At 39.0% G+C, this 22439-nt stretch overlaps 5 protein-coding genes across 11 annotated transcripts; 3 read left to right on the top strand and 2 right to left on the bottom strand.

Moving 5' to 3' along the window:
- Positions 1–1052: 1052 nt before the first annotated feature.
- Positions 1053–5540, bottom strand: LOC103995432 (protein MODIFIER OF SNC1 11). 2 transcript variants are annotated; one of them, XM_009416023.3, is made up of 6 exons: positions 5077–5540; positions 2445–2525; positions 2241–2360; positions 1697–1745; positions 1509–1568; positions 1053–1411 (listed from the first exon to the last, which is right to left on the bottom strand). In XM_009416023.3, exons 1-5 carry the CDS (start codon positions 5460–5462, stop codon positions 1551–1553), a joined length of 654 nt encoding a protein of 217 aa, XP_009414298.2. In that variant the 5' UTR covers positions 5463–5540; the 3' UTR covers positions 1053–1411; positions 1509–1550. The 2 variants fall into 2 exon arrangements, with proteins under 2 accessions (XP_009414298.2, XP_065017450.1); XM_065161378.1 differs by having other exon boundaries at positions 1161–1411; positions 1504–1568.
- A 341-nt stretch (positions 5541–5881) lies between these two features.
- On the top strand, positions 5882–8928 carry LOC135644025 (protein IN2-1 homolog B-like). The gene is made up of 11 exons (XM_065161388.1): positions 5882–6005; positions 6092–6166; positions 6261–6321; positions 6463–6546; positions 6623–6721; positions 6805–6913; positions 7006–7082; positions 7550–7657; positions 8151–8231; positions 8341–8378; positions 8691–8928. The coding sequence occupies exons 1-10, from the start codon at positions 5983–5985 to the stop codon at positions 8347–8349; spliced, it is 726 nt and encodes a 241-aa protein (XP_065017460.1). The 5' UTR covers positions 5882–5982; the 3' UTR covers positions 8350–8378; positions 8691–8928.
- A 1434-nt stretch (positions 8929–10362) lies between these two features.
- Positions 10363–15143, bottom strand: LOC135644009 (protein NETWORKED 2D-like). Its single transcript, XM_065161353.1, has 3 exons — positions 14492–15143; positions 10683–13392; positions 10363–10609 (listed from the first exon to the last, which is right to left on the bottom strand). The coding sequence occupies exons 1-3, from the start codon at positions 14583–14585 to the stop codon at positions 10588–10590; spliced, it is 2826 nt and encodes a 941-aa protein (XP_065017425.1). The 5' UTR covers positions 14586–15143; the 3' UTR covers positions 10363–10587.
- Positions 15144–15313: 170 nt separating this feature from the next.
- Positions 15314–15981, top strand: LOC135644010 (histone H4). Its single transcript, XM_065161361.1, has one exon. The coding sequence runs from the start codon at positions 15470–15472 to the stop codon at positions 15779–15781; it is 312 nt and encodes a 103-aa protein (XP_065017433.1). The 5' UTR covers positions 15314–15469; the 3' UTR covers positions 15782–15981.
- Positions 15982–16125: 144 nt separating this feature from the next.
- On the top strand, positions 16126–19953 carry LOC103995436 (uncharacterized). 6 transcript variants are annotated; one of them, XM_065161359.1, is made up of 5 exons: positions 16126–17858; positions 18312–18370; positions 18602–18732; positions 18905–19011; positions 19189–19953. In XM_065161359.1, the coding sequence occupies exons 4-5, from the start codon at positions 18943–18945 to the stop codon at positions 19735–19737; spliced, it is 618 nt and encodes a 205-aa protein (XP_065017431.1). In that variant the 5' UTR covers positions 16126–17858; positions 18312–18370; positions 18602–18732; positions 18905–18942; the 3' UTR covers positions 19738–19953. The 6 variants fall into 6 exon arrangements, with proteins under 6 accessions (XP_065017431.1, XP_065017430.1, XP_065017429.1 ...); XM_065161358.1 differs by having other exon boundaries at positions 16126–18420; XM_065161357.1 differs by having other exon boundaries at positions 16126–16710; positions 17292–19011.
- Positions 19954–22439: the final 2486 nt, after the last annotated feature.

Genomic DNA, 22439 nt, shown 5'->3' with positions numbered 1-22439 from the left:
CCGCATTGGGGTAACTTAGGAGAGCTTGAATTCCATTAGAATAACAACCTCATTTGCCCTTCATGGCTTTTTTATGTGGGCTGCACGGGATTTTAGATTATACCGTGTTCGAGAAGTTCATTGTAGAACGAGATTTTAGCCTATTATATAAAAGCTATAACTTTGTAGATTTAATGGTTGATGGATTAGTGGAGAAAAAACAATTACTCTTCTTTTATTGTAAGTTCATTTTTTTTACATATGATTACTCGAATAGCAATATTGTAAGTTCATTTTTTACATGGGTTGGTACCACCTTGTACAGGTTTTGGTATCGCCAGTATATTTTTGTTTTTTAACCATGTTTTAGGCTTATTTCGAAACTTTTTTATGTTCCGGCTCATCGACACTTTGTAGACCCTATAATGGGGCAGGCAGCTTAGCTTCTCGGGGAGAAGCGGCCGCGAGTGCGTGGACCAGGCGCGATCACGACGGACAGGATAATAAAGAAACAGAATTCAACCGATCACTTCTTGAACCCATCGTGGGCGACAACAGAAGGGCGAGAGGTGCTCAACAAAATTCCATAACATGGATCATGAGGAAAGAATAAAGATACGATCATGGGAGAGAAAAACCCAGCAGTCGATTATTCACTTCTTGAACCCATCGTGGGCGACAAACAAAAGGGCGAGAGGTGCTCGACAAAATGCCACAACGTGAATCATGAGAAAACAATACAGGTGTGACTATAGGATAGAAAAAAACAGAACTCGACCATTAATTTATTCAGAATATAAATGAGTAGAACTCAACCGATGACTTCTTGAACCCATCGTGGGCGACAATAGAAGGGCTAGAGGTGCCCAATGAAACGCCACAACATGGGTCATGAGGAAAGAATAGAGATACGATCATGAGAGAGGAAAAACCAGAAGCCGATCATTCACTTGTTGAACCCATCGTGGGCGGACAAACAGAAAGGGCGAGAGGTGCTCGACAAAATGCCATAGAAAGAATTAATTTGTTTTTTTTGAATATCTCACCTTTTCAAAATTACCTACAAAAACACCTGAACTGAAGAATTTTTATTTCTTTATCAAGAAGCAAAACTAAAACAATTGTTCAAGTCATGGGGCATTAGGGAATAACAAATACTAGATTCTAAAGAACAAGAACCATAATGTAATCAGCAAGTCAATTACTAAAATAACCTTTCTTCGCTAGTGAAATCAGAACCACCATTGCAACTTGTCTACCAAATGGGATATATACTAACCACATTAACCACCATGATCTACTTCATACATTGAGAAAGCCGCACCAGTGTCATCAAAATCTTGTTTTACATAATGTAACGTGGTAACTGCATATGCTGCAGTCCCTGTGACCACCACCAAAGGCTAAGAAGATACAGGAACATATTGGAGACCTGCAAGGAAACAATTTTAGAAGAGGCAACAGCTTTACTTCGAAGTTGGCCAATCTGGGTGATGCTAATTAGAGGAGGGGATGTCATCGTACCTTACCATGCAAACCCTTGATCATGACAACTCCTCATCAGGTGTGAGCTACAAAGCTGTTGCCTTCTGGATTCAGAAAAAAAAAAAAAAAAAAAACAAGATTAAACAAAAAGGAATTAAGAAAATTGTAAAGACTGACCAAAACAACCATTATTCTCCCACATCCTGAAACTTTCTTAGTTGCATAGACCTACCAGGTCAGAGTTGGATTGGCCGCTAACTTTAGGTGAAGCTTGTGAAAACCTGAGAAGAATACACAATGAGAAATAGTATCAGATGAGGTTTGTGTCTGAAGAGCATGAAGGCTACTGATTAATTGGGCTGATAAGGTATAATGCTAAGTAGACCAATCTTTTATGAATATGAATTTTGCCTCCCTCTAGGTGCAAACAAGTTAAAATGGGAAGTTTATGCCACATGAAAGGGAAAAAGTGCTCCAGAAGTGAAAATATTAGGAGCCTCAGGTGTTGTCTATGTTTAAAGAATCAATCTTGGTAATCAAGGCAATACAAATCTATGATTATGTTGTCTCTATTAGATTGTTTCTGAAAAAGAACTTTCAATCTTCAGAAGTTTCTAAATCGAAAACCAGAGAGCCGTAACATCAGGTTCTAGATTATAAGTCATGGTGTGACAGCCAAACTTGGTAAAAATAAATCATGAAGAAACAAACTATTTTACCTATATCTGAAAGCATTAAAAATAAATTCACCAAAATCCAAACAAAATAATCATCACCTGATTGCTCGTGCCTTTCTTTTCTCCTCTTCTGAAGTATCCAACTTTGAGTATGGTGCAAATCGTTCCAACCGAGCCTTCTTCTTTGCCTCCTCATCAGTTTCAGCCTTAAGCCCAAACCTAAAAGTATGGCAAAGAAAGAGTCGGACTTAGAGCTTGTACCTTTAGCTAATACATATCTGTCGTGTCAACAAAAGTAAGCACCTCTCAGCCCGGGCCTTTCTTTTCTGCTCCTCTAGTGGTCCTACAATCTTCCCTCCATCCAAGGTTGATACAGTTCCAAACCTGCAATGTAAAGGGAAGTAAAGGTAACAATATCTACATTAAAAAAAAAATTGATTCTCGGCTAAAACGGTAAGACGATAGAACAATAATGGTTTGCAGAACAATACTAGAAACAAGGAAGATCATTCCCTTATAGTAAGGCCTGAAAAGTATGATGACCAAAAAATATGCAAGAGGTACACTCCATTGAGTGAACAACCAAAAATCTAAAAGAGACCAGCACCACATTATGGAAACAGATGCTAGTTAAATGCACTCTTCCACACTAACAAAAGCATCATCCTGCGCAAAAGATGAAACTGCTAAATTAAAATGCATTTGTTACCTACTTCAATTGCACAGCAACCACCAATAAGGAGATCATTTGGGTCATAATAGCAGTAATATCACCCAAATAAAAAAAAAGCTCACTGCAGTATTGCACCCCAACCACATGCAATTTAAATATGCTAACTTTACAGTAAGTTCAATAGATTAAACCGACAACAGATCAATGAAAGCACAAAAAGCATCTTCAAGTAGTAAAAGCTGGCAAGTTAAAAGGCAATGGATTTAGTCCATAAACAACTCTGACGTCATATAAATAAGAAGGCATCCATTTCCTTGCCGAAAGAAGTTCACAGAATAAATCTTGAATATTTTAGCTCCTGCATTCACTGGAACAAGGCGATGAGCAAAACAGAATCAGGAGATCATGTAAACATTTAGAGTGATGATACACGCAGGTCATAACTCAGGCATCAGTGCCTCTTCAACTTAAATGAGAAGCTGCTCAGACCACACCTCATAAGAAAAAGTGACTACTAAATTAAGGATTAGCATTGAACATTCAAAGATAGCAATTAACAAAAGTCACCTTGAGATATAGTTTGCAATAAAACAAAATGGAGAAAAAGACACGAGAAATAGTTGATGGTGCATTCATGTAAAGGCTTTGACCCTACAATACCTTGACTTTCTGCAAGTTTCAGTGATTATGTCATACTGCCTACCTGGCAAAGTATGGGAATTGATGGCATGCCAAGGGTGTGTTGAAGCCTTTATATCTTTTATATGTCATGTTTCTATTAGCTGTACAAAACCATGTTCACATGCAGGCACAGTACCAACTTGAAGCACACAAGGAAATGAAAATCCTTAATCCCTACAAATGTTGTCTCTTCAAAGAGTGGAGAAAAGCCATCTTCTGAAAAGCACCTTAAGTTCTATGGAGAAATCCGATATTTTTGAGAAAGTAACATAGGTTCCCAAGAGTGCAATTAATGCACCAGTTTAGTTTTTTCAACCAAAACAGAACAGAAGAAGAACAAATAAGGTCCCATCTATGAAGAATTGCTTAACTAATTTTTTTTCCTGTCATTGAATTTTATTAAGGACAATATCACTACTTCAATAAAAAAACATCAAATATCCATTTATTGTTTTTAATGAAGCTTTCTTAGGTCTTCCTCCACCTCTAGTGTGCTAATATTTTTGAAAAATAACATGTCGCTGTATTCATGTCATGTCGTGACTATGTCCCGTGTCCTGTGTCTGTGCTTCTTACATTCAAATTGCAAGACAGCTTAACAGTGGCATACAATGCAAGTGCAAGCTTCCCTTTCTGTCTCCTCTTCTCTCTCTTCTGAACATAACAAGAATCAAGCATAGAAGTGGCAACCACAGCCATAAAAGAAGTACGACAGCAACATAGCGACAGCAAGGACACTAAATGGGCCAACAGCAACCATAGCCCAATTGAGCCTTGGACGGGAGCAGGACAGCAGGGGGCTCTTGAAGCTCCTGGACTCCTAAACAGGAGTTGCCTCGCTCCTGCCCCTGTCCTGAACCAGAGTCAGAGAATCCAGGGAAGATCAAGTATAATAACACAGAAGAGCAACGGTTGAGCTATAAACCATAAAGAATAGTAGCAGTCTATTATTTCCATAGTTCTTTTTTCCTAGCGTTTGTGGGAAAAGGATTTATTATATAAGAAAACTATATCCAACAATTCTATTCATCTTAAAAGATTGATTGGCTAGTTTTCCAAAATTTCCAAAAGGAATACTTCTTTTCCTTTTTAGTTATTTTTGGGAGACTTCTTTTCCTTGAATTAGAGAAGCACAAACTACAGGTACAATCCTTAAAAACGCTTTATCTCCTCATTTGACTCATAATTCATATTATAGATCTGACACACCTTTCTATCTGAATAAAACCATCACCAACCTCTAGAACCTCGACATATTTACTCAGTTGAACTTTGGTAATCTTGACTACTTTCAAAGAAAAGAGGTGACTATCACGAGCCAACATACAAGAATATTACAATTCCTTTGTTTTAATGTTCTCTCTAAATGATTCTTATTAACTTTAGTCGCCAATTCGCCACGATTCCCTTTTGCCACCTGCATACATATCTGTCCACCACCAACCTAAGATAAAATCCTAAAAAATTCTTCTTATTTTTTAGGAAAATTTTCATCATTAAGATGTGAAATCGCATCTTTTCACATAATCCAAACGAGGGAAGGGAAATCAGAAGAGCTAGTTCAAAGTTCAAACCCTGTACCTCTCAGCTCGAGAATTGCGTTTCTCCTGTTCCGAAAGCATCACGGGCGTCCCAAATCGCTCGGCTCGCCGGAGCTTCTTCTGGAGATCGGTGACAGGGGCTGCCTCCGAAGAACCCGAGTTGGATTGACCAGCAGCAGCGGCAGCGGCTTCAACGGCGGTCGGCGCGGTCTCCTTCAGCCCTACCACGCCGGTTGGTCCCTCCGCGTTCCCATGGATCTCGGGCTTCTGTGGGGCAGAACTAGGGTTTGGGAGGCGAACCGTCGGAGGAGAAGGCCTGTTATCCGGCACCGCCGCAGCAGGAGGGGCCACAACCTCCGCCGAGGGAGGTACATCCATGGCCTTCTTGCCCGACTGTGAGGAACCCTTGGGGTTTTGGGACGCCATGGGAATCTCGAATCGGAGGTGAGGGAGGCCGAGAGGCGGAAGAGGAGGCTAACGGGATTTCGGGGCGCGGTTTCAACAGAGCTAAAGGCCATGTGCGGTTTGCAGCCCACGGCCCAGACCGGTCCGGTTCAGTTAGTCCGGCTCAAGAGTCTTTATTGTTGCGGTTTTACGTGGAAGGTTCCTATCGACGATCCGTTTTACTATTGACCCGACATTTCACTGTAATATTTTGCGCCCACTAATTATGATCGAATCTGGACGTTATGTCGTTCGAATACATTGCTTCGCGACGCCGTAGCGGATCACCTATCGGCAAGAATGTCGTCACCGCTGACGTTCTCTCGGAATCAACTCTATAAGTCCTCCTTGATTAGATTAATCATGAAAAGTCTAATTTGCCCCCATCCTTCACTTTATTTCTTGAAACGTCTTCGTGGCACGCTTCCACTATATAGAGAGTGAGTGGTCGAGGTCGAGCTTTCAGAACGAGTTCTTGTGGTCGATCTTATAGCTTTCGCCAATGGCAGCAGCAGCGACCGCCAGGTAATTCGCGGGATCGTGTTCATTTCTCGAAGCCCTCCTTGATTCGATTAAGTGTTGCTGATCATGGAGGTGTGATGTTGGTGCAGTTTGACGAAGGAGGTGTTGCCTCCGACCCTCGACCCGACATCGGAACCACCGGAACTCTTCGATGGCACCACCAGGTAGTCAATCGATCGATCCATCCGGTTTTCTCTATGACGATGCTATTTGGATCGCAGCTTATTGATTTGATCCTTTCTTATTTGCTTTTCGAAGGTTGTATATCTCTTACGTATGCCCATATGCGCAGCGCACCTGGATCACTAGGAATTATAAGGCAAGAAGTTTAGCAGGGTCAATTAGACAATCCTTTTGCATTATTATTTGGAAAGATTGGATTTTGAAGTGTATACACAAATGTATTTTAAAAGGAGGTGTACATGATAAATTTTATTCAATCTGCACCCTTGGGGAGCAGGGATTGCAGGAAAAGATCAAATTGGTTCCTATTGATCTGGATAACAAGCCAGCCTGGTATAAGGAGGTTTATCCCGCAAATAAGGTTTGATGCACCTTGATGTCCTCTATATGACCATTACCTTGTGGTGCTAGTATCGATTTGAACATTGGTTGAATAGGTACCATCTCTGGAGCATAATAATGAGGTGAAAGGAGAGAGTCTTGATCTGATAAAGTACATCAACAAAAATTTTGAAGGGCCAGAGTTACTGCCTGATGTAAGTAATTTCCTAGTATTTGTCCTGATAGGAACGCTACTTCATTCTATAAGTTTGTTTACATCTCGTAATGAAAATTACAGGATCCTGCAAAGCAGCAATTTGCAGAGGAGCTATTGTCTTATACTGATTCTTTCAACAAGGTTATGTACACTGCAATGACTTCCAAGGGAGATGTCGGTGATTATGTTGGTCAGAGAAGACAACATGTTCTTAGCTTCTGTGATATACTTATGGAACATAAAATTAAACAATTAGGCACTCATCTGTGTAAACCTGTTTAGGTGCTGCCCTCGACAAGTTGGAGGATGCCCTTTTGAAATTTGATGATGGACCATTTTTCCTCGGCCATTTTAGTTTGGTAAGTACTTACATGTGGTTCGAGACCTTTCATCTACATGTCCATATTGTTTTGCTTTCACCATTGTTTCTGGTCATCAGAATGGATGCAAGTCATGAATTTTTAGATCACTTTATTCTATTACTATGAAATTTTAATGACTTTGCCGATCGCCAATTGGTCCTTACCGAATTTCATAATTTACACATTGCTGGATATACTGGTGAGTTTTACATCTTAGTCTTGGTAATTGATTTCTATGAGTAGACATGATATTTATGTTATGGTGCTTCAACTATTTTGTTTGGTAATATGGTGATAGTTATTTAGGAAGCAATTGTTTGTTACTTCATTTCTTTTTTTTCCTTGTGTTGTAGAGATGATATTTTTGTATGAAGACATGTAGTAAATGATGACCAAGTCCTATCATTTTTTAATAATGTTATTATTGCTGCTCTGAACTTTTTTTAATTCCTGATGTAATTTAGGTTGACATAGCATATGCTCCATTTGTTGAAAGACTCCAGACTTTCTTGAAGGAGGTGAAGAACTATGACATCACTGAAGGCAGGCCTAACCTAATATTGTGGATTGAGGTAGTTCCTTGCCTATGGGGAACATTGAATTCTCTATATTCTGATCTTTCTTATCATGCCAAGCTGTTCATGGTGGTGTGACATTCTCCTGCAGCTGTACATCTGCTTCATTTTGCAATTCTGTGAAAGAAAATTGATTTTTATGTGAAATTTATTGAACTTCTGATCAAATTAGCATGAAATTGGAAGATTATCTCCTTTCACTGTTCAATCAAAAATTCTAATTTAGTTGGTTTTGGAAAAGAGAACTAATACTAGTCATCTCTGCCAAATTACATTGAATTGCATTAGTATTAAATCCATATTCATTTTGAGGAAACTGCTACACTTGCAAGCAATTACGGTGTGGTTTCTGATTTCTTTTACATAATTAAATTTGTTTTTATTTGTATAACCTCTCGTTTCTTTGCTACACTTACCTATCAAGCTTGTCACTTCTAGACCACCTACTTGTAGTTGTAGATATTCTGACTCAAACTTATGTTGTTATGAGGAATTGGGCAAGATTGACGCCTACACACATACCAAGCAGGATCCTCAAGTGCTGTTGGCCAGGACTAAGAAGCGCTTGGGGGTAAAATATCATTATTGTTTCTCAGTTTGAATTTAGCTTCATACATTGGTGTTCATTGTTCAAAAGCTAGATGATATTTACGTGTTCTTCCTTTTTTCTGTTTTTCCAGATTGAGTGAAGAGTCCTCTATGCTCTTTTGTTTTACAGGTTCTGATCTCACCTGTTACATGTTCTTCTATGTTCATATGAAAAAGGACAAAAAAAAATGTTGGTCTGAATTTTCTTTGTTCTTTCACTAGGATGTGAACTAACAAAGTGCAAAAGATCATGTTAATGCAGAAGTCGTTTACATCTTTCTCCTATTAATTAAGGAGATATACTCATTGGTGTTTCTGGGTTTTTTTCTCCCCAAAAGAAGTGTCTGTATCTAGATGCCTTTAGTCCCAAACCTACAGCATTGCAATCTATTTTGACTCCTCGATGTCTCTAATTCATAATTGTGATATGTAAATATTGCAGGTGGCTCGAATCTGATATAGAATATAAGATATACTGGGAGCTTTTTCTGAGAGATTAATCTTTGCTTCAGAGTTGGAAACAGAAGTAGAAGACAACCTTGGCCATTTCTGCAGCTAAAGTCATCTATCCTGCCTTTATACTGTTAGCAACACATAATAAATAGTTTGTGTAAGTGATGATGTCTGCCGTGTGTAGTGAACTGTTTGTTTAGTAATAGTAAGGTTTATACTTTAATGTCCTTTTGAGTTGGAGGGTAACTACTAAAGTGAACTTTAGAAGTAATATTATAGAAAATGCACTTACAGTTCCAATTATAAGACAAATTTCAAGGGTATTAGTGCTGATTTCTAGTTGGAAATTATTGAGAAGGGATCAAAGGCTGCCTTTTTTTAGTTGGTGTTCAGTTACTAAATTGTATACACAAAGTGTGTGTGTGTGTATATATATATATACATATATGTATATATATATGTATACATATATATACATATATATACATATACATACATATATATACATATATATACATACATATACATATATATATATATATAGCATTTTTAGTATGAGTTTCTTGATAACAAATATAGAACAAATGCCAATTGAAAACAAAATTATGAAGTTTATGTCTCTTTTTGGTTATTTCCTTTTAAGTTGGTGGTTAAGTACTAAATTTGATTTTTAAAATAATATATAGAAAATGCATTTACAATTCTAATTATATTACAAAATTTAAAGGTATTATAACATATATTATTAATAGATTATAATATATATTATGAATTTCTTGATAACAAATGCACAACAAATGTTGATTGAAAAAAAAAATTGTGAAGTTTATGTCTCTTTTTGGTTATCTCCTTTTACGTTGGTGGTTAGTTACTAAATTTGATTTTAAAAATAATATATAGAAAATGCATATACAATTCTAATTATATTACAAAAAATCATAACATATATTATTAATAAAATAAAATATTCCATTGTCAGGTCTCTCAGGTGAGAGCCGACTATCCTAACCAACTAGACTACAACAGATTGATGCATATTGTTCACTTCTTGTTTCTGATTTTGATTAGATTATGAAATCATCGAGTTGATCAAATTAATCTCATCGATCTCAATCGGTTCCAAGAAAGAGGGCACATCAAGAAGAACATATGACACCAAACATTGCTAATACACCATACAAATGAAAGATATGTTATCTCTATGCACTGAGAATTAGTGCCAGCCAGTGTTGTTTAACAACTGCTTTAAGATTGTGTTACACGACCTGATGCAAAATTTGTGTTTCCTCATTTCAGCAAAGCATTTGCAGCACACTCAGAAATAGTCGAAGCTACATTTAATGATATGTCATTCTAATTCAGAGATGATTACCTTGATGAACAATTACACATGAAGCATATAAGTAGTCAAATCCAAACTGATCAAGATGAGCAAGAATTCTTATTGCATCTGGAAAATGTATCAATGAATACTATCGAGAATCTTAAAACATTTAAGAGCATTTCGGTGTTCACAGTATGCATGATTATATCTGGTATAAGCCTCATGGAAGAGTGACAAAATGGAAAGGAAAAAAAGAATTAACTTATCAACTTCTAACTACCTTTACATGTAAGATGGGAGCATATCCAGGCTTTTAACAAGAATTTGCATATTAGGATTTATTTTTCTTTGTTCCTCTTCGAAGAATCATTATCATCCAGATTATGATGGAATAACACTCGTTCCAAGGTGCACCAATATAAGAAAGTTAAGAAAAGCTGTTGTTGCTGTTCTTGAGCCGATGCATACGAGGATAACATGATCAGAATTTGTGCCTCTGAAGAGCCTTATGTGTCGTGGAGATGAGATTAATGTCGCTGCCTTCCAACCATAAATGAGCTACTCAGCAGTGAGAAGATTTAGACCTGTTCAAAATAACTCCACAAGTTTATACAGTAGAACCTGACCAGCATTAGGAGTTATTGATATATGACATACCTGTCATCAACTTTCCGGCGCCCAGCTCTAAGCTTACTGTGTTGGATGCGTGATAATAGAGATGGTTTTTTAGGCTTCACACCAAAAAGGAAATTTCGTAATGGTACCGTGTTCCTACTCAGAGCAAGTTCCAAGTCATCATTACTGCTGCTTTTTAACATAAATGGTTGAAAGTTCTCGTATAGATCAGACAACTGTTCCTCAATTTCTGCTTGAAGCTCCCTCAGTTGATCTATTCCCACCTGTAATTCACTTGCAACCTTACCGTTCTCCTGTTTCATGTTCATCACCTCACCTTGAAAACTTCCCGCCTGAAAAGGAGTGAACAGGGCTTCTCCAGATTCTGGTTTCATGTTGACAACACTGGATATCTCTTCTTGCAAGTCACAAAGAGATGACAACCTACCTTGAAGCTCCCCACTTAGTAATGCACCTTGTTCCAACCAGACATGGAGTTCAGTCTTCAATTCTCTAAGTCTTGTGGTAATTCGTGCTGATTCAGGTTTGCTAGCTTGATCATCACTAACATTATCAGTGCATTCTTTAATTTTGTTGCCCTTCAGCTTACTAATATCCGCTTGTAGGTCTTCGTATTTGGCTTTGAACTCGCGTATCAGATGGAATGATGTGCTGAACTTTAGCCAAAATTCTAAACTTTCATCAAGCAGTGAATTGATATCCCTCCTGAACTTTTCTTCGACAGGAGAAATGCTCTTTGGCTCATTGATGCACTGTGCATCAACGTCAATTGAAAGGGGATTTCGTGTTTCTCTAAACACAACAGACGAAGCTCTTGCAGCAGCCGATTCAATATTTAGATCTTCGGAAACCTCAAAAGCTTGATGCTTCGAGTGCTCTGTGACCATCGCAGAGCTACGTGTGATTTCAGGTCTTCGTTGACCGTGCCAAGATTCTTCAACAGGAGTGTTCACAGAACAATTCCGACTTATCTTTGCAGAGGCTGATGTCTGTCTCAGCAATCGTATTTCCTCATCTTTCATAGCAATGTCGTTCTTCAGTTTCCCTATCAGAGCCATTGTTTCTTGAAGATAGTCTTCATTCTTCTTCTCTACCTCAGAGAGCCTTCTCTTTGTCTCTTTGTAATTTCGCAGGATTGATGTGCACTCAGATAATAAAATATTCTCTTTGCCTTCTAAACCACTTAAAATTAGTTGCTGCAAGTTAAGAGTATCCTCTTCTCCATCAAGCATGATCTCTTTGGTGCTAGTTAGACAGTTGGTAAGATCTACTTTTGACAATTCTTTTTCCTCCAATGCATTTCCCTTCTTTGGGTCCTCCGAAGCACTTTCGAGTTGAGAACCAGCCTCAACCTGGGAAGGATGTTCTAGGCAAGAACCAAGTTCCTGAGATGTATGAATCTCCTCTACCAAATCTCCCTTCATGTCATGGATTTTGCCGGAAACCTCTTCCTCTGGGGATGCATCTCCAACGCAAGCATTTTCCAGAGGTTTAGGAGGTTGCAGTTTCTCTAAAACACCATTGAGGCTATGCTGGGCCTCCACATAATTTTCACAGAAATTTGCTTCTTCATCATGGACAATTTTCTTAATTGCCTGAACTCTGCCTATTTCATCTTCAGCTTCTTTGATTCTTTTAGACAACTCATTTGGGTCATCGATCAATATACTTTTGTCCTCTTTAAACGACTGTATGCATTTTTCAAGTTCATCGTTTTCTGAAGTCAATCGATTTATTTGCACAGCATGTGATGAAACTGTGAGTTCCAATGTGATAACTTTGTTTGCAAGCTCTTCTATCTTTTCTGCAATCTCAATCACAGAACTTTCAGGGTTCATTTTGAAATGTTCCTTTATTTTCTCACATACGGACTGTAACTCGGTCCTCATCTTATTTAGAGAATAGTCTTCCTCCATGTTTTCAGCAGCGAAGGTCATTTCTGTGTTTTCATCAGACATCTCTGTACTTTCCACCTCAGATTGGCAATACTCACCTCTGAGAGCCTTCACCTTTGCTTTAGCAATCTTAGTTCTTTCGGACTCTACTTTTGCTTGTTCCAATGATTTCTTCCGCTGTTCCTGCATGTTAACTATGGTATCATCACAAGATTTAAGAACTGTTGATGTCATTATGGCACGTGCCTCCTCATCTTCAATGACTGCACTTGTACTAAACTCATCTTGCAAGCAACAAACTTCTTCTTGCATCTCCATGATTTGCTTCTCAATCTCCCAATACTTAGCTATCCCAGACTCGTACGAGCTCTTGATAAATTCTTTTTCGGTCTGCAGAACCAGAATTCCTTTCTGAAGCTTACTTATATCTTCTTGTGCCTTTTCTTTATCAATCGGAGACGGACTACTCTTTTTACGTGCTTTTCTTGTCGATGACTCACTTTCCTTTTTCTTGTTCATTAATCCCTCAACTGTTCGCCTGTTAATTTTACTCGGATCAATTGGAGTTATTGCTTTTGGAATGGTATCCTCCTCCTCATCTAGCATTGCATACTGGACACGTTCAGGAAAAGCAGTCGCTATGGTGTGGTTGGCCTTGTGTAATTCTCCCGAAATGTGGTCATATCTATCAGCCAATGATCGATAAGCCTTGTAAGCATCTTCCACAAAGCTTATCAACTCTGGTCTCCTTTTAAAATACAACTCTGCCCTCTTAGCAAAGGAATCAGCATTGGTCTCGATAAGCTTCAGCATTTTTTTCACTATGTCTTCCATCTCTGAAATCAAAGTAAATCCTATTTGTAAGAAAGCTAGAAAGTAAAGCACAATGGCTGGTAACACACAATATATATATTTCTTTTCCATCAAGTAGAGGGCATTATAAAAACAGTAAATTTTAGTTTCATTTGACTTAGTACACGTCAAAATTATGAATTCTACATAACATATTGTCGGTGGACATAAGTTACCATGTCCGTCTTGATCCTTCATTACCAGAAAATAATCCTCGATACATACACTGGTTAACATAGATCAAAAGGCCAAGTTCCTCAGGCCTTTGACATTCTAAATGTCGTCAGGTAAGAACACAGAATCTTGCAACTCTTTTCAATTATACATCTGGAAACACACGAAGAGCCTCAACAACGGCAGAAACTTGGTAGAGGCACACAATTTGCTTAATTTATGCACGCAAAAAAAAAAAGTTTGACAGAAAAACAGAGCAACTTAAAGGCTAGCATGTATCGTCCGACTATTTAAAGCAAACTAATTTTCTAGATTAGTACAATATCAAAGCGCTATAATTCAATCTCATAAATAGAAACAAGGGTTGGAGATTCAGTAGGTAATTGGTGTGGAACTGCTCGTGCAATAAATGATTCCATCCTGTTTGTTATCTGTTACAATAAATGATTGTTCGGTATAGTTGAATTATAACTTTTCATTAATGTATTTTGTTCCTCAAAAGAGAACACACATCGACATTTTCTTTCAATCTGAAGGTATTCAGAAGGATGAAAAAGTGTAGATATATTGTACATTTTCCGATTGTTCATTCGTCAATCTACAGTTTGCACAAAGAACACTACTTAGGAAACTATTGCCTTGATCAAGTAGTCACTAAAATTCTTTCTATCATCTGTGTGTTTTTCTGTGTTCATCTCTCAAGCAAATGTTATTTGGAACCTTGCCAAGAAAAAGACTGAAGATTCTGTTCTTGCAATTGCGAGTACATATAGATGCATTTGCATTTGGTTTGTGCAGATCAAATTAAAAGCAGGTCTAATCCTATTCGATTCGGCTGAAAAAGAAAGCACTTGTGTTGCAAAAGAGCAAAAGGAGACGGGATACAGAGGGGAAGGATCAAAGACCGACCTTGGAGGTTGCCGTCGAGCCATTTCGACTGCTTCGTCCTGATGTGGCTCGCCCACCACCACGAGTACGCATTGCTCGCGGCCCTCTGCAGCATCTCGTTCCCCGGTTCCTGCCTCTCCGCCTCTCGATCCCTCTCCTCCTCCGAGAGAAATATGAACCTGACGAGAAGAGAGAGGGAGAGGAGAGGGGGCGCGCAAAGAACCGTGCTTTCCCAGCTACAAGGCTAAAAAAAGGTGAGGGGCTGGATGCAGAATAGGGGGGGTGCAACTCCGCAACAAAAGGAGGGTATCGGTGTGAAGAGGAGAAGCCATCGCGGCCTTCCATCCTTGCATTGCCCTCGCTGCCTCCCCTGGTTAAAGAAAGAAAAGGGAGGAGAGAGAGAGAGAGAGAGAGAGAGAGAGAGAAGTCGGCATGACAACAACGGGTGGGCGTGCACTGCACATCTGGTCTTCTTATCTCCACGGAAAAGGGCTTCTTTCCTCTTCTTCTTCTTCTTCTTCTTCCACGACGATCCATCGCCTTGGCCGCCCGTGATTGCCGCCCTCTACGGCGGCGACGGTACCGTCGCCAACATCCGAGCTGGCTGGTGATGGATGCGTGCGTGGCCCAAATCAAACCCATCAACAAAGCATCACTGAATTACGTGGCACCCGGATACCTGCCACGTCATTGATCCAAGTGCACCAGCTTAAGCACAATCTAACCGTTGATCTATTTCAATCTACGGTGATTAACGTCTCTACATCCTCCAAGGGGGCTCTCATCAGACCATAAATAACCGTCTAATCTTACCCCGCTTTCCTAAGTCCAACTTGTTCGCCACTTCTTAAAGCTCTCCGTCCTCAGGTGAGAAGTGGATCGATCCATTTCCTACTCCACTTAATCCTCCGCGTTCTCGGATCTCGAGATTCGAGCTTACGGATGCTCGATTCCTTCACTGCGGCGATTGAATTCTAGGTTTCTGGTAGCCGGGCGACAATGTCGGGGCGAGGGAAGGGAGGGAAGGGGTTAGGAAAGGGCGGGGCGAAGCGTCACCGCAAGGTGCTGCGCGATAACATCCAGGGCATCACCAAGCCTGCCATCCGGCGATTGGCGAGGCGCGGCGGCGTCAAGCGCATCAGCGGCCTCATCTACGAGGAGACCCGCGGCGTCCTCAAGATCTTCCTCGAGAACGTCATCCGTGACGCCGTCACCTACACCGAGCACGCCCGCCGCAAGACTGTCACTGCCATGGACGTCGTGTATGCGCTCAAGAGGCAGGGCCGCACTCTCTATGGCTTCGGTGGTTAGAGCTGCTTCTTTCTTAGACGCACTGTTGCTGTGACGGAGAAAAAAGAAGGGGTTTTTTAAAGACTAATAGAAGAAGAGAGACATGAACTGGCAATCTGTAGTTTGCTGTTGTCGTGAGGTTTGATCTGTTGGTCTTGTAGTGTCCTTTTGGATCAATGTGGAATTTTTATCTGGAGTAATCCCTATATCGTTTAGTGTGATACATTCGCGTACTTGGAGTAGCAATTCCGGAAGCTCTCTTTGTGGAATTCTTATCCTAGTATGTCGAGGTAAAGAAGTTCTGACTACTGTGTGAAATTGCATGCTTGTGTTCTAATTAGTTTCATGAATCTGTGCCCTCTAATGCTAATGAGCTTTTAATTTCTGATACCTGAACTTAGTGCAGAATGGTGAGAGTGTATGGTGCTGCAGATATCCAAAGGATGGCTGTCACTAGGATGAGCATTTATCAAATGTATCTAGTGGTTTAACACAGATAAAGTTCCTATAGTCTCAATGTAACTATTGATTTCCTACATGATAATTGCGTGTCCATTTTTGGTTCTGGCTAGCTATATCACATCCATAACTAGTATATTCTAGATATTGTACACATGTCCTCCTTGCCTGTTGAATGTTTGAATTCTTATCTACCTACTTGAGTTGCAGCATTTTATTTGTTTTGTTATACTCATACTTGACATTTAGATTAACACAAGAAATTCCGAGCATGAGGGAGTATGGTAGGGAGATGAAGGCTGGAAGCAACATGAACTTTTTTGTGCAGAGAATGGAAAAGAGTTAAAAGGATTAAGGAGCTAAAGGACCAGATTCTATCAAAGAGGATGAAGGAACAATTCCTAACTGGCTGGTGGGAGTGACTGGATATAAGCATCAAGAAGAGTGGTGAAACCAGAACCACCTGAAGAATGTGGTAGTGGATTCGTGAGGTATGATACTGAACATCAATGAAAATAGAAGCTCAGGATAAGTCACTTTTGTGCTCTAAATGCCTGTTTAATTTAGGTCATGGCATTATTGTGAAGCTGAAGAGATTCCGAACAGCACTTATCTTAGAGATAAAACCTCATATGCTCATAAGGTCCCTTGTTTTGAGCACAGAAGAGTTTGAGGTAAACCATTGGCAAATATGATCTTGTGATGGTGGTGGATGATCAGCTAGTCCAATCAGCTGACATTTTTTATTTGGATGCCTTCTTGACCTAATACCATTCCTTCGGATCATATAACTATCATGTTGTTGTTATTAATGCTTGTAGATTTTGTACTATGTGGTTCTTCTGTGTTCAGGACATTTTTTTCTAATGAACAGCATCTGCAAGCATCGCAAGAGGTGGTGCTGTCAACTTATCTAAAATTTCAACTTTCCATGGTTTTATGATTTGCTACTCTCTCATGTGCTTTGGATGGTTGGGTGCCTGACTTCTGTACATGCCATTGCCATACTGGTTAGTCCTGCGAAAGTTCATAACATTACCCTTATCACTTATCCAACTTCTCATGCTCACAGGCAATACGGGCACACGATTATAAAAAGAAGCATATGTTCTCGATTGGTGAATGATGAAGCTCCAGGAGATCTCTGTATTGTTCGAATTGGATATGTTGATTATGAATTTGACACTAGTGGTTTCTTGGTAAAATGACTACTGGGACTCTTTGAGAGTTATCTTCAATCAGAATCTTTGCTACTAATATCAACAATGTGGTTCACATATGGCTACATCATCATGGAAAGCTCAACCAAACTGCTTTCATATGACTCTTGCATTCTAGGTCTGTTATTATTCTTTTTTTTCTTTCAGTAACTATTATGGCAGGTCAAAACTGTTAATAGCTCATATTTGAAGAATTCTTTCGTTTTTGGTACAGTGTTAACTTGTGATATGGCGGTCGATATGGTCAATATGGTACAGTATTTGAAGAATTCTTTCTTCCTGGCGCTAAATATGGGTTTTATTGCATGATTGCATGTGATATGTATGCCAGTTAATTGGATGGCTGTTGCTGTCCTTTGATGACTCAAAGAACCTGCGCGTGAACAGATCAGTGGGAGCCATGTAGTCTAATGCTTTTGGTATCAGTAGCATCTCTTCTATGTTACTTTGTTCTTCACTGCAAGCAGGTTAATGATAGCATGTGGCCACTGGTGATGTTGAAGTTTCATCTGTTATATCCTAATCTTAGAGCTTTTCTTTCTCATTCTGATTATTGTGGCCTGATATATCCGATTCTTAGACCGAGTGATCTGACCCTTTCTATTCATTTATCACTAGCAGTAAAGATGTAGGTGTCAAATAAACAGTTCTCTTCATATTAGTGGTATAGTGCAGTTGGAAGAGATCTGTCAATTTATATATTGATCATACTAAACCAGAGACACACAACACTAGGGGAACCTACAGGAAACAGACTTGAGTTTGATACTAGAAGTCATACTTGGAAATGAACTTGCTTCTTTGTATGGAACAATTAGTCTTTATATAGTCTAATTCAAATGTTCCCAGCTCAAACACAATTTTGGTTGCAGTTGTTTCTCTAGCAGGATCATTTTCAGCTGCAACAACAGCCTCTCTTGCCAGAATGCAGGTGAGGAAGAAACTGGTTGTGTACTGGTGTCACAGCTTTTTTTCTAGTTGGTAAATCTTGTGCCTTCACCCCTCCAAGTTATTATCTTTCGCCATGAAGTTTAACATCAACAGGACAACGCAATTTTAGATCTCTTGACATAATACTACATCTTTCAGTAGTGAATGCAGGCACTCCACTTTTATATTGCTTCACATGATGCATGGTGTCTGATGTCTCCTAAACTTGCAGTGTGGACTACGGTTGTATGCAGCCTGGTAATCATCAAGGAAAGGACCACCAGAGCATATGTTTATATATCCATAGCTGCTCTTGTCTCAAATGCTGATATGGTTTCTGATGCATCAAGATCTATCGCCCAGGTACTCAACTTTCTTCCCATCCTCTTGTTGCTTGTGCCAGTAACTCCATGAACAATGATGAAGTCCTATTACTTGGTTGAAATGGCTTCTCATAATACTGGCTGCGAGTAATCCTCTCGGCCAGTATAATAATACTTGCCGACGTTGATATCTACCTACCCACGCCACGCAGTCTTTCAACATCATCATCAAACCGGTGGATGATGAAGGATGCCAAGCCAGCATTTAAAGCCTTCAAATCATTTGAGGGTGGCAAGGCATGCAACTTTGGGAAAAGAGGTAAGGTTTCATCTCCGATGTCAAACGAGAAGAGCCAACACGTCATCCCTTTGATAGCTCATCATAGCACATCATTCCTTCACACACCATCGCATTTAACAAACAACAGTGCGAGTCCAAATTTGTGCACGCGATTTTGGACCCGTAACGTTATATGCATGCGATTGAGGTTTTCAGAGACCACCACTGCAGAGTCCGAGGAAGAGAGGAGCCATGAGATCGGGGTGCAAGTCTTCCCTCGGCTGCGTGGACGCGCGCGAGCCGGTGAGGGCCAACTACAAGATCCTTTACAAGTGGCCGGAGTCCGACGTCGAGTTCGTGAAGTCGATGGCGTCGGGAAGACGAGGCGAGACAGGTGGCCTCGACGGCCACCCCGGCCTTGACGAGAGGCGGAAGCGGAGCGCAGGTCCCAGCGTGGTGGATAGCTACTCCTGCCGGCAGCTGTACTTGAGGAGCTACACCTTCACCAAGGAGGAGTCGGTCCCGGAGAAGACGAAGCGGTGCTTGAGAAAGGTCAAGGAGACGGCCGCCGCCGTGCCCCTCTTCAGCACCAGGAACACCGAGAAAGGTGGCAGCGTCGACATGGGTAGCAAGCGGAGGAGGAGGAAGGAGGAAAAGGAGAATTGCGCGAATACGAGGAAGCTGAGGGAGATGACGCACTCCGCGCTGCACGCCGTCTTCCATCGCCTCCTGTTCTGCACCGCCAGCGTCGACGTGGTGGATTGAGGGCGACCTGTGCAGGAAGTAGTCGGCTTCTCTGTGTGTGTGTGTGTGTGTGTGTGTGTCCAAGTTCGGTGGTGTCAAGGCCTGAAGAGCAGAATCCAACAGTCATCTTCTTCCTTAAACCTTCTTGCAAGCATAGAGGCCATGGTTACATCAATGTAATTCCAACAACATTAATGCATATCTCAAAGTTGTATAAACTGTGTCTCTTCCATTTCATGTGGAGTTGTGGTTAGTACCGTGGAACATCATTCTATTCTTGTTCAGCTCATGGTTGAGCATTGAATACAAGGAAGAAGAGGAAGGAGACTTCCGGGTCCGCAAATTAATTGTGTGGCTGCTCATAAACTTTATAACCCCTGGTGATGACTTCTGGCTGCTACCATAGTATCACTACAACAGTGGAAGATTTGGACATTATAATACATTATAATATAATATATATCCCTTTAATTATCTGAGTCCTCCATTGACGCTATTGCTATCAATATCCATCTAAAATCTTCTAACCATGGTTAACATTAGTTTATTTATATAAATATTGCTCCTATGTGTTTAGCACCATAGCAAACTTTTTTAAAGAATACTAATATAAATTAAAATTTTAACAAAAATAGCTAAAATAATGTGTATGCAAGTTTTAAGGTCTTTAATGAGAAATATGTATGCTGAAATTTAGATAAGTATACAAAAAAAAACAAAGAATGATATTTATGAACAATTCTTTTTCCTACCATGACTTCCATGTCAATCAATATATGGAAGCCGTAACCTTCATTCAATGTTCACAAAACCCACAAAACACAATTGAGAGTCCAATGACTATTAACAAAGATAAAATGGGAGATCAGAGTTCGAATAATGAAAATAATTTGTACGTTTGTTGGGATAAGATTACGTATATTGACTCTTTTGAGGTGAGTGGAATCGATCTACTGATTAGATATTTCATATCAATCTATCTTAGGAGAATGAAACATTGCCTGCCTCACAGTATTTGATGTGTGTATCTGAAATGACACTGAAACTGTATTTGATGTGGCTGGCTTTATGCAAATTTCAACAGTCCACTTTTCTCCTTAACTCGTTATTCTCCAACACTGAGAGTGTTGGTGATCTCCTGAGGTAAAGGAATTATATGAATTAAGTAAAGAAACACCGGAGAATGAGACTCTCAATCTGAAGGTGACGTACAACGAAAATAAAATTTAAAAAAAAAAATACTATTAACGAAGAAGGAGAGAAATCAAGAAGAGTTTTATAATACTTGAAGATATTATTTCTTGATAATTTTATAGACTTAGAGTGGATCTTTATTTATATAAATTTTACGTATGAAAAATTAGTTAACTAGCAAAAACGTGGGATAAAAAAATATAAAAATAATAAATAAATAATTTTATATACTTTGAAAATAATCTTTTTCTACTTATTCCATGTTAATCCCCTCTACGTAAGGAAAATAATCTTTTACGTATGTTTGGGTACAATAGATTCTCATTTAGAAAATAATCATATAAGTCTGCAACATTGAATGTGTTTGAGATCCCTCAAATCATATGATAAATCAATCGTATATGTATTATTATTGATTTTCTTTAAGACCTTGTAGCGATCATATTTCTTCATCTTCAATTTGTTGTAAGTGCCTATGAGATATCTCTTTTTTTACAAATATATCATAATCATATTTTCTTCCTTGAATACCTTTTTTCTCTTATGCTTATCAATTGTTTCCTTGTACCTAGTATTGGTAACTTCCGACTTCCTCACTTCAGCTTGGATTGATTGTACTTGTTCAACCTTGTTGTTAGCTTGTGATGCTCTAATAAAACTATGAATTATACTATTTTAGACAAATTCAGCTTGAGTGTGAAATCTCATTGTTTTAGTTTGTCACCACAAATACAATGAATCAAATATCCTAAAGTTTTATTAGTAATTTTTGTTTGAACATTAGTTTGTGGATGAGCTGTGTTGTTAAACTTCAAACTTGTATCGAATATTTTCTACAAAGTCAACCAAAAATAAGATAAAAATTTAGAATCTCTATCAAAAGTAATTGATTTTAGTACTCCACGTAGGCGCATGACTTCTTGAAAGAATGGCTTGACAATATGTACTACATCCGAAGTCTTCCAATATGATATGAAATGAATCATCTTGAAAAACTAGTTTTTGGCAATCCTTATATAAAATCTATGAATAAATCCTCCCAAATATCTTCGGAAACTGATAATGACATATAAACTAGTGCTTTATGACTAGCTCTTTATAGTTTAACAAGTCAAATATTTTTTTATAAAATTATCAGCATACCTGGCTAAAAGCACCTCTCCTTTATTATTTTGTCCCCCTCAAGAGTCTTCCTCTATAAAAATATCAAATAATCATTTTTCGTAAGGACATTCTCATAATGTATAATTTATTACCTTTAAATAAAATAACCATTATGGATATAGAAATCACCCACAAGTTACCTTGTCAAATGCTTCTCCCAATCATCTTTAAAGTCATTATCTTTAGCACATAGATCCTTGTATTCAAATCCTACAACTTCATTACTTAAAGAAACTAGTAAAATTGTTTTTCTATTCAAAGTATCAGTAATACGATTAGAAGTACTGTACTTGTGTTTGAATACATAGGCAAATTGCTCTATGTAGGAAACCATCTTACATCCATCTTATTTAAATGCTTTTGGT

The sequence above is a fragment of the Musa acuminata genome, chromosome BXJ3-8 (assembly GCF_036884655.1).
Source record: "Musa acuminata AAA Group cultivar baxijiao chromosome BXJ3-8, Cavendish_Baxijiao_AAA, whole genome shotgun sequence".
In the NCBI taxonomy this organism is placed as follows: Eukaryota; Viridiplantae; Streptophyta; class Magnoliopsida; order Zingiberales; family Musaceae; genus Musa; species Musa acuminata.
This window is presented reverse-complemented; position numbering and strand designations above follow the sequence as displayed.

Coding starts and splice junctions, on each gene's coding strand:
- LOC103995432 (XM_009416023.3), bottom strand. CDS start 5,462: ATGGCGTCCCAAAACCCCAAGGGTTCCTCACAGTCGGGCAAGAAGGCC. Junction 2,526..5,076: donor CGCAATTCTCGAGCTGAGAG/GTACAGGGTTTG, acceptor TTTACATTGCAG/GTTTGGAACTGTATCAACCT. Junction 2,361..2,444: donor AGAAAGGCCCGGGCTGAGAG/GTGCTTACTTTT, acceptor CCATACTTTTAG/GTTTGGGCTTAAGGCTGAAA.
- LOC135644025 (XM_065161388.1), top strand. CDS start 5,983: ATGGCAGCAGCAGCGACCGCCAG. Junction 6,006..6,091: donor GCAGCAGCAGCGACCGCCAG/GTAATTCGCGGG, acceptor ATGTTGGTGCAG/TTTGACGAAGGAGGTGTTGC. Junction 6,914..7,005: donor AGATGTCGGTGATTATGTTG/GTCAGAGAAGAC, acceptor AAACCTGTTTAG/GTGCTGCCCTCGACAAGTTG.
- LOC103995436 (XM_065161357.1), top strand. CDS start 18,943: ATGCCAAGCCAGCATTTAAAGCCTTCAAATCATTTGAGGGTGGCAAGG. Junction 19,012..19,188: donor ATGCAACTTTGGGAAAAGAG/GTAAGGTTTCAT, acceptor TGAGGTTTTCAG/AGACCACCACTGCAGAGTCC.
- LOC135644010 (XM_065161361.1), top strand. CDS start 15,470: ATGTCGGGGCGAGGGAAGGGAGGGAAGGGGTTAGGAAAGGGCGGGGCG.
- LOC135644009 (XM_065161353.1), bottom strand. CDS start 14,585: ATGCTGCAGAGGGCCGCGAGCAATGCGTACTCGTGGTGGTGGGCGAGC. Junction 13,393..14,491: donor GCTCGACGGCAACCTCCAAG/GTCGGTCTTTGA, acceptor CTTTGATTTCAG/AGATGGAAGACATAGTGAAA. Junction 10,610..10,682: donor CGCCGGAAAGTTGATGACAG/GTATGTCATATA, acceptor TATTTTGAACAG/GTCTAAATCTTCTCACTGCT.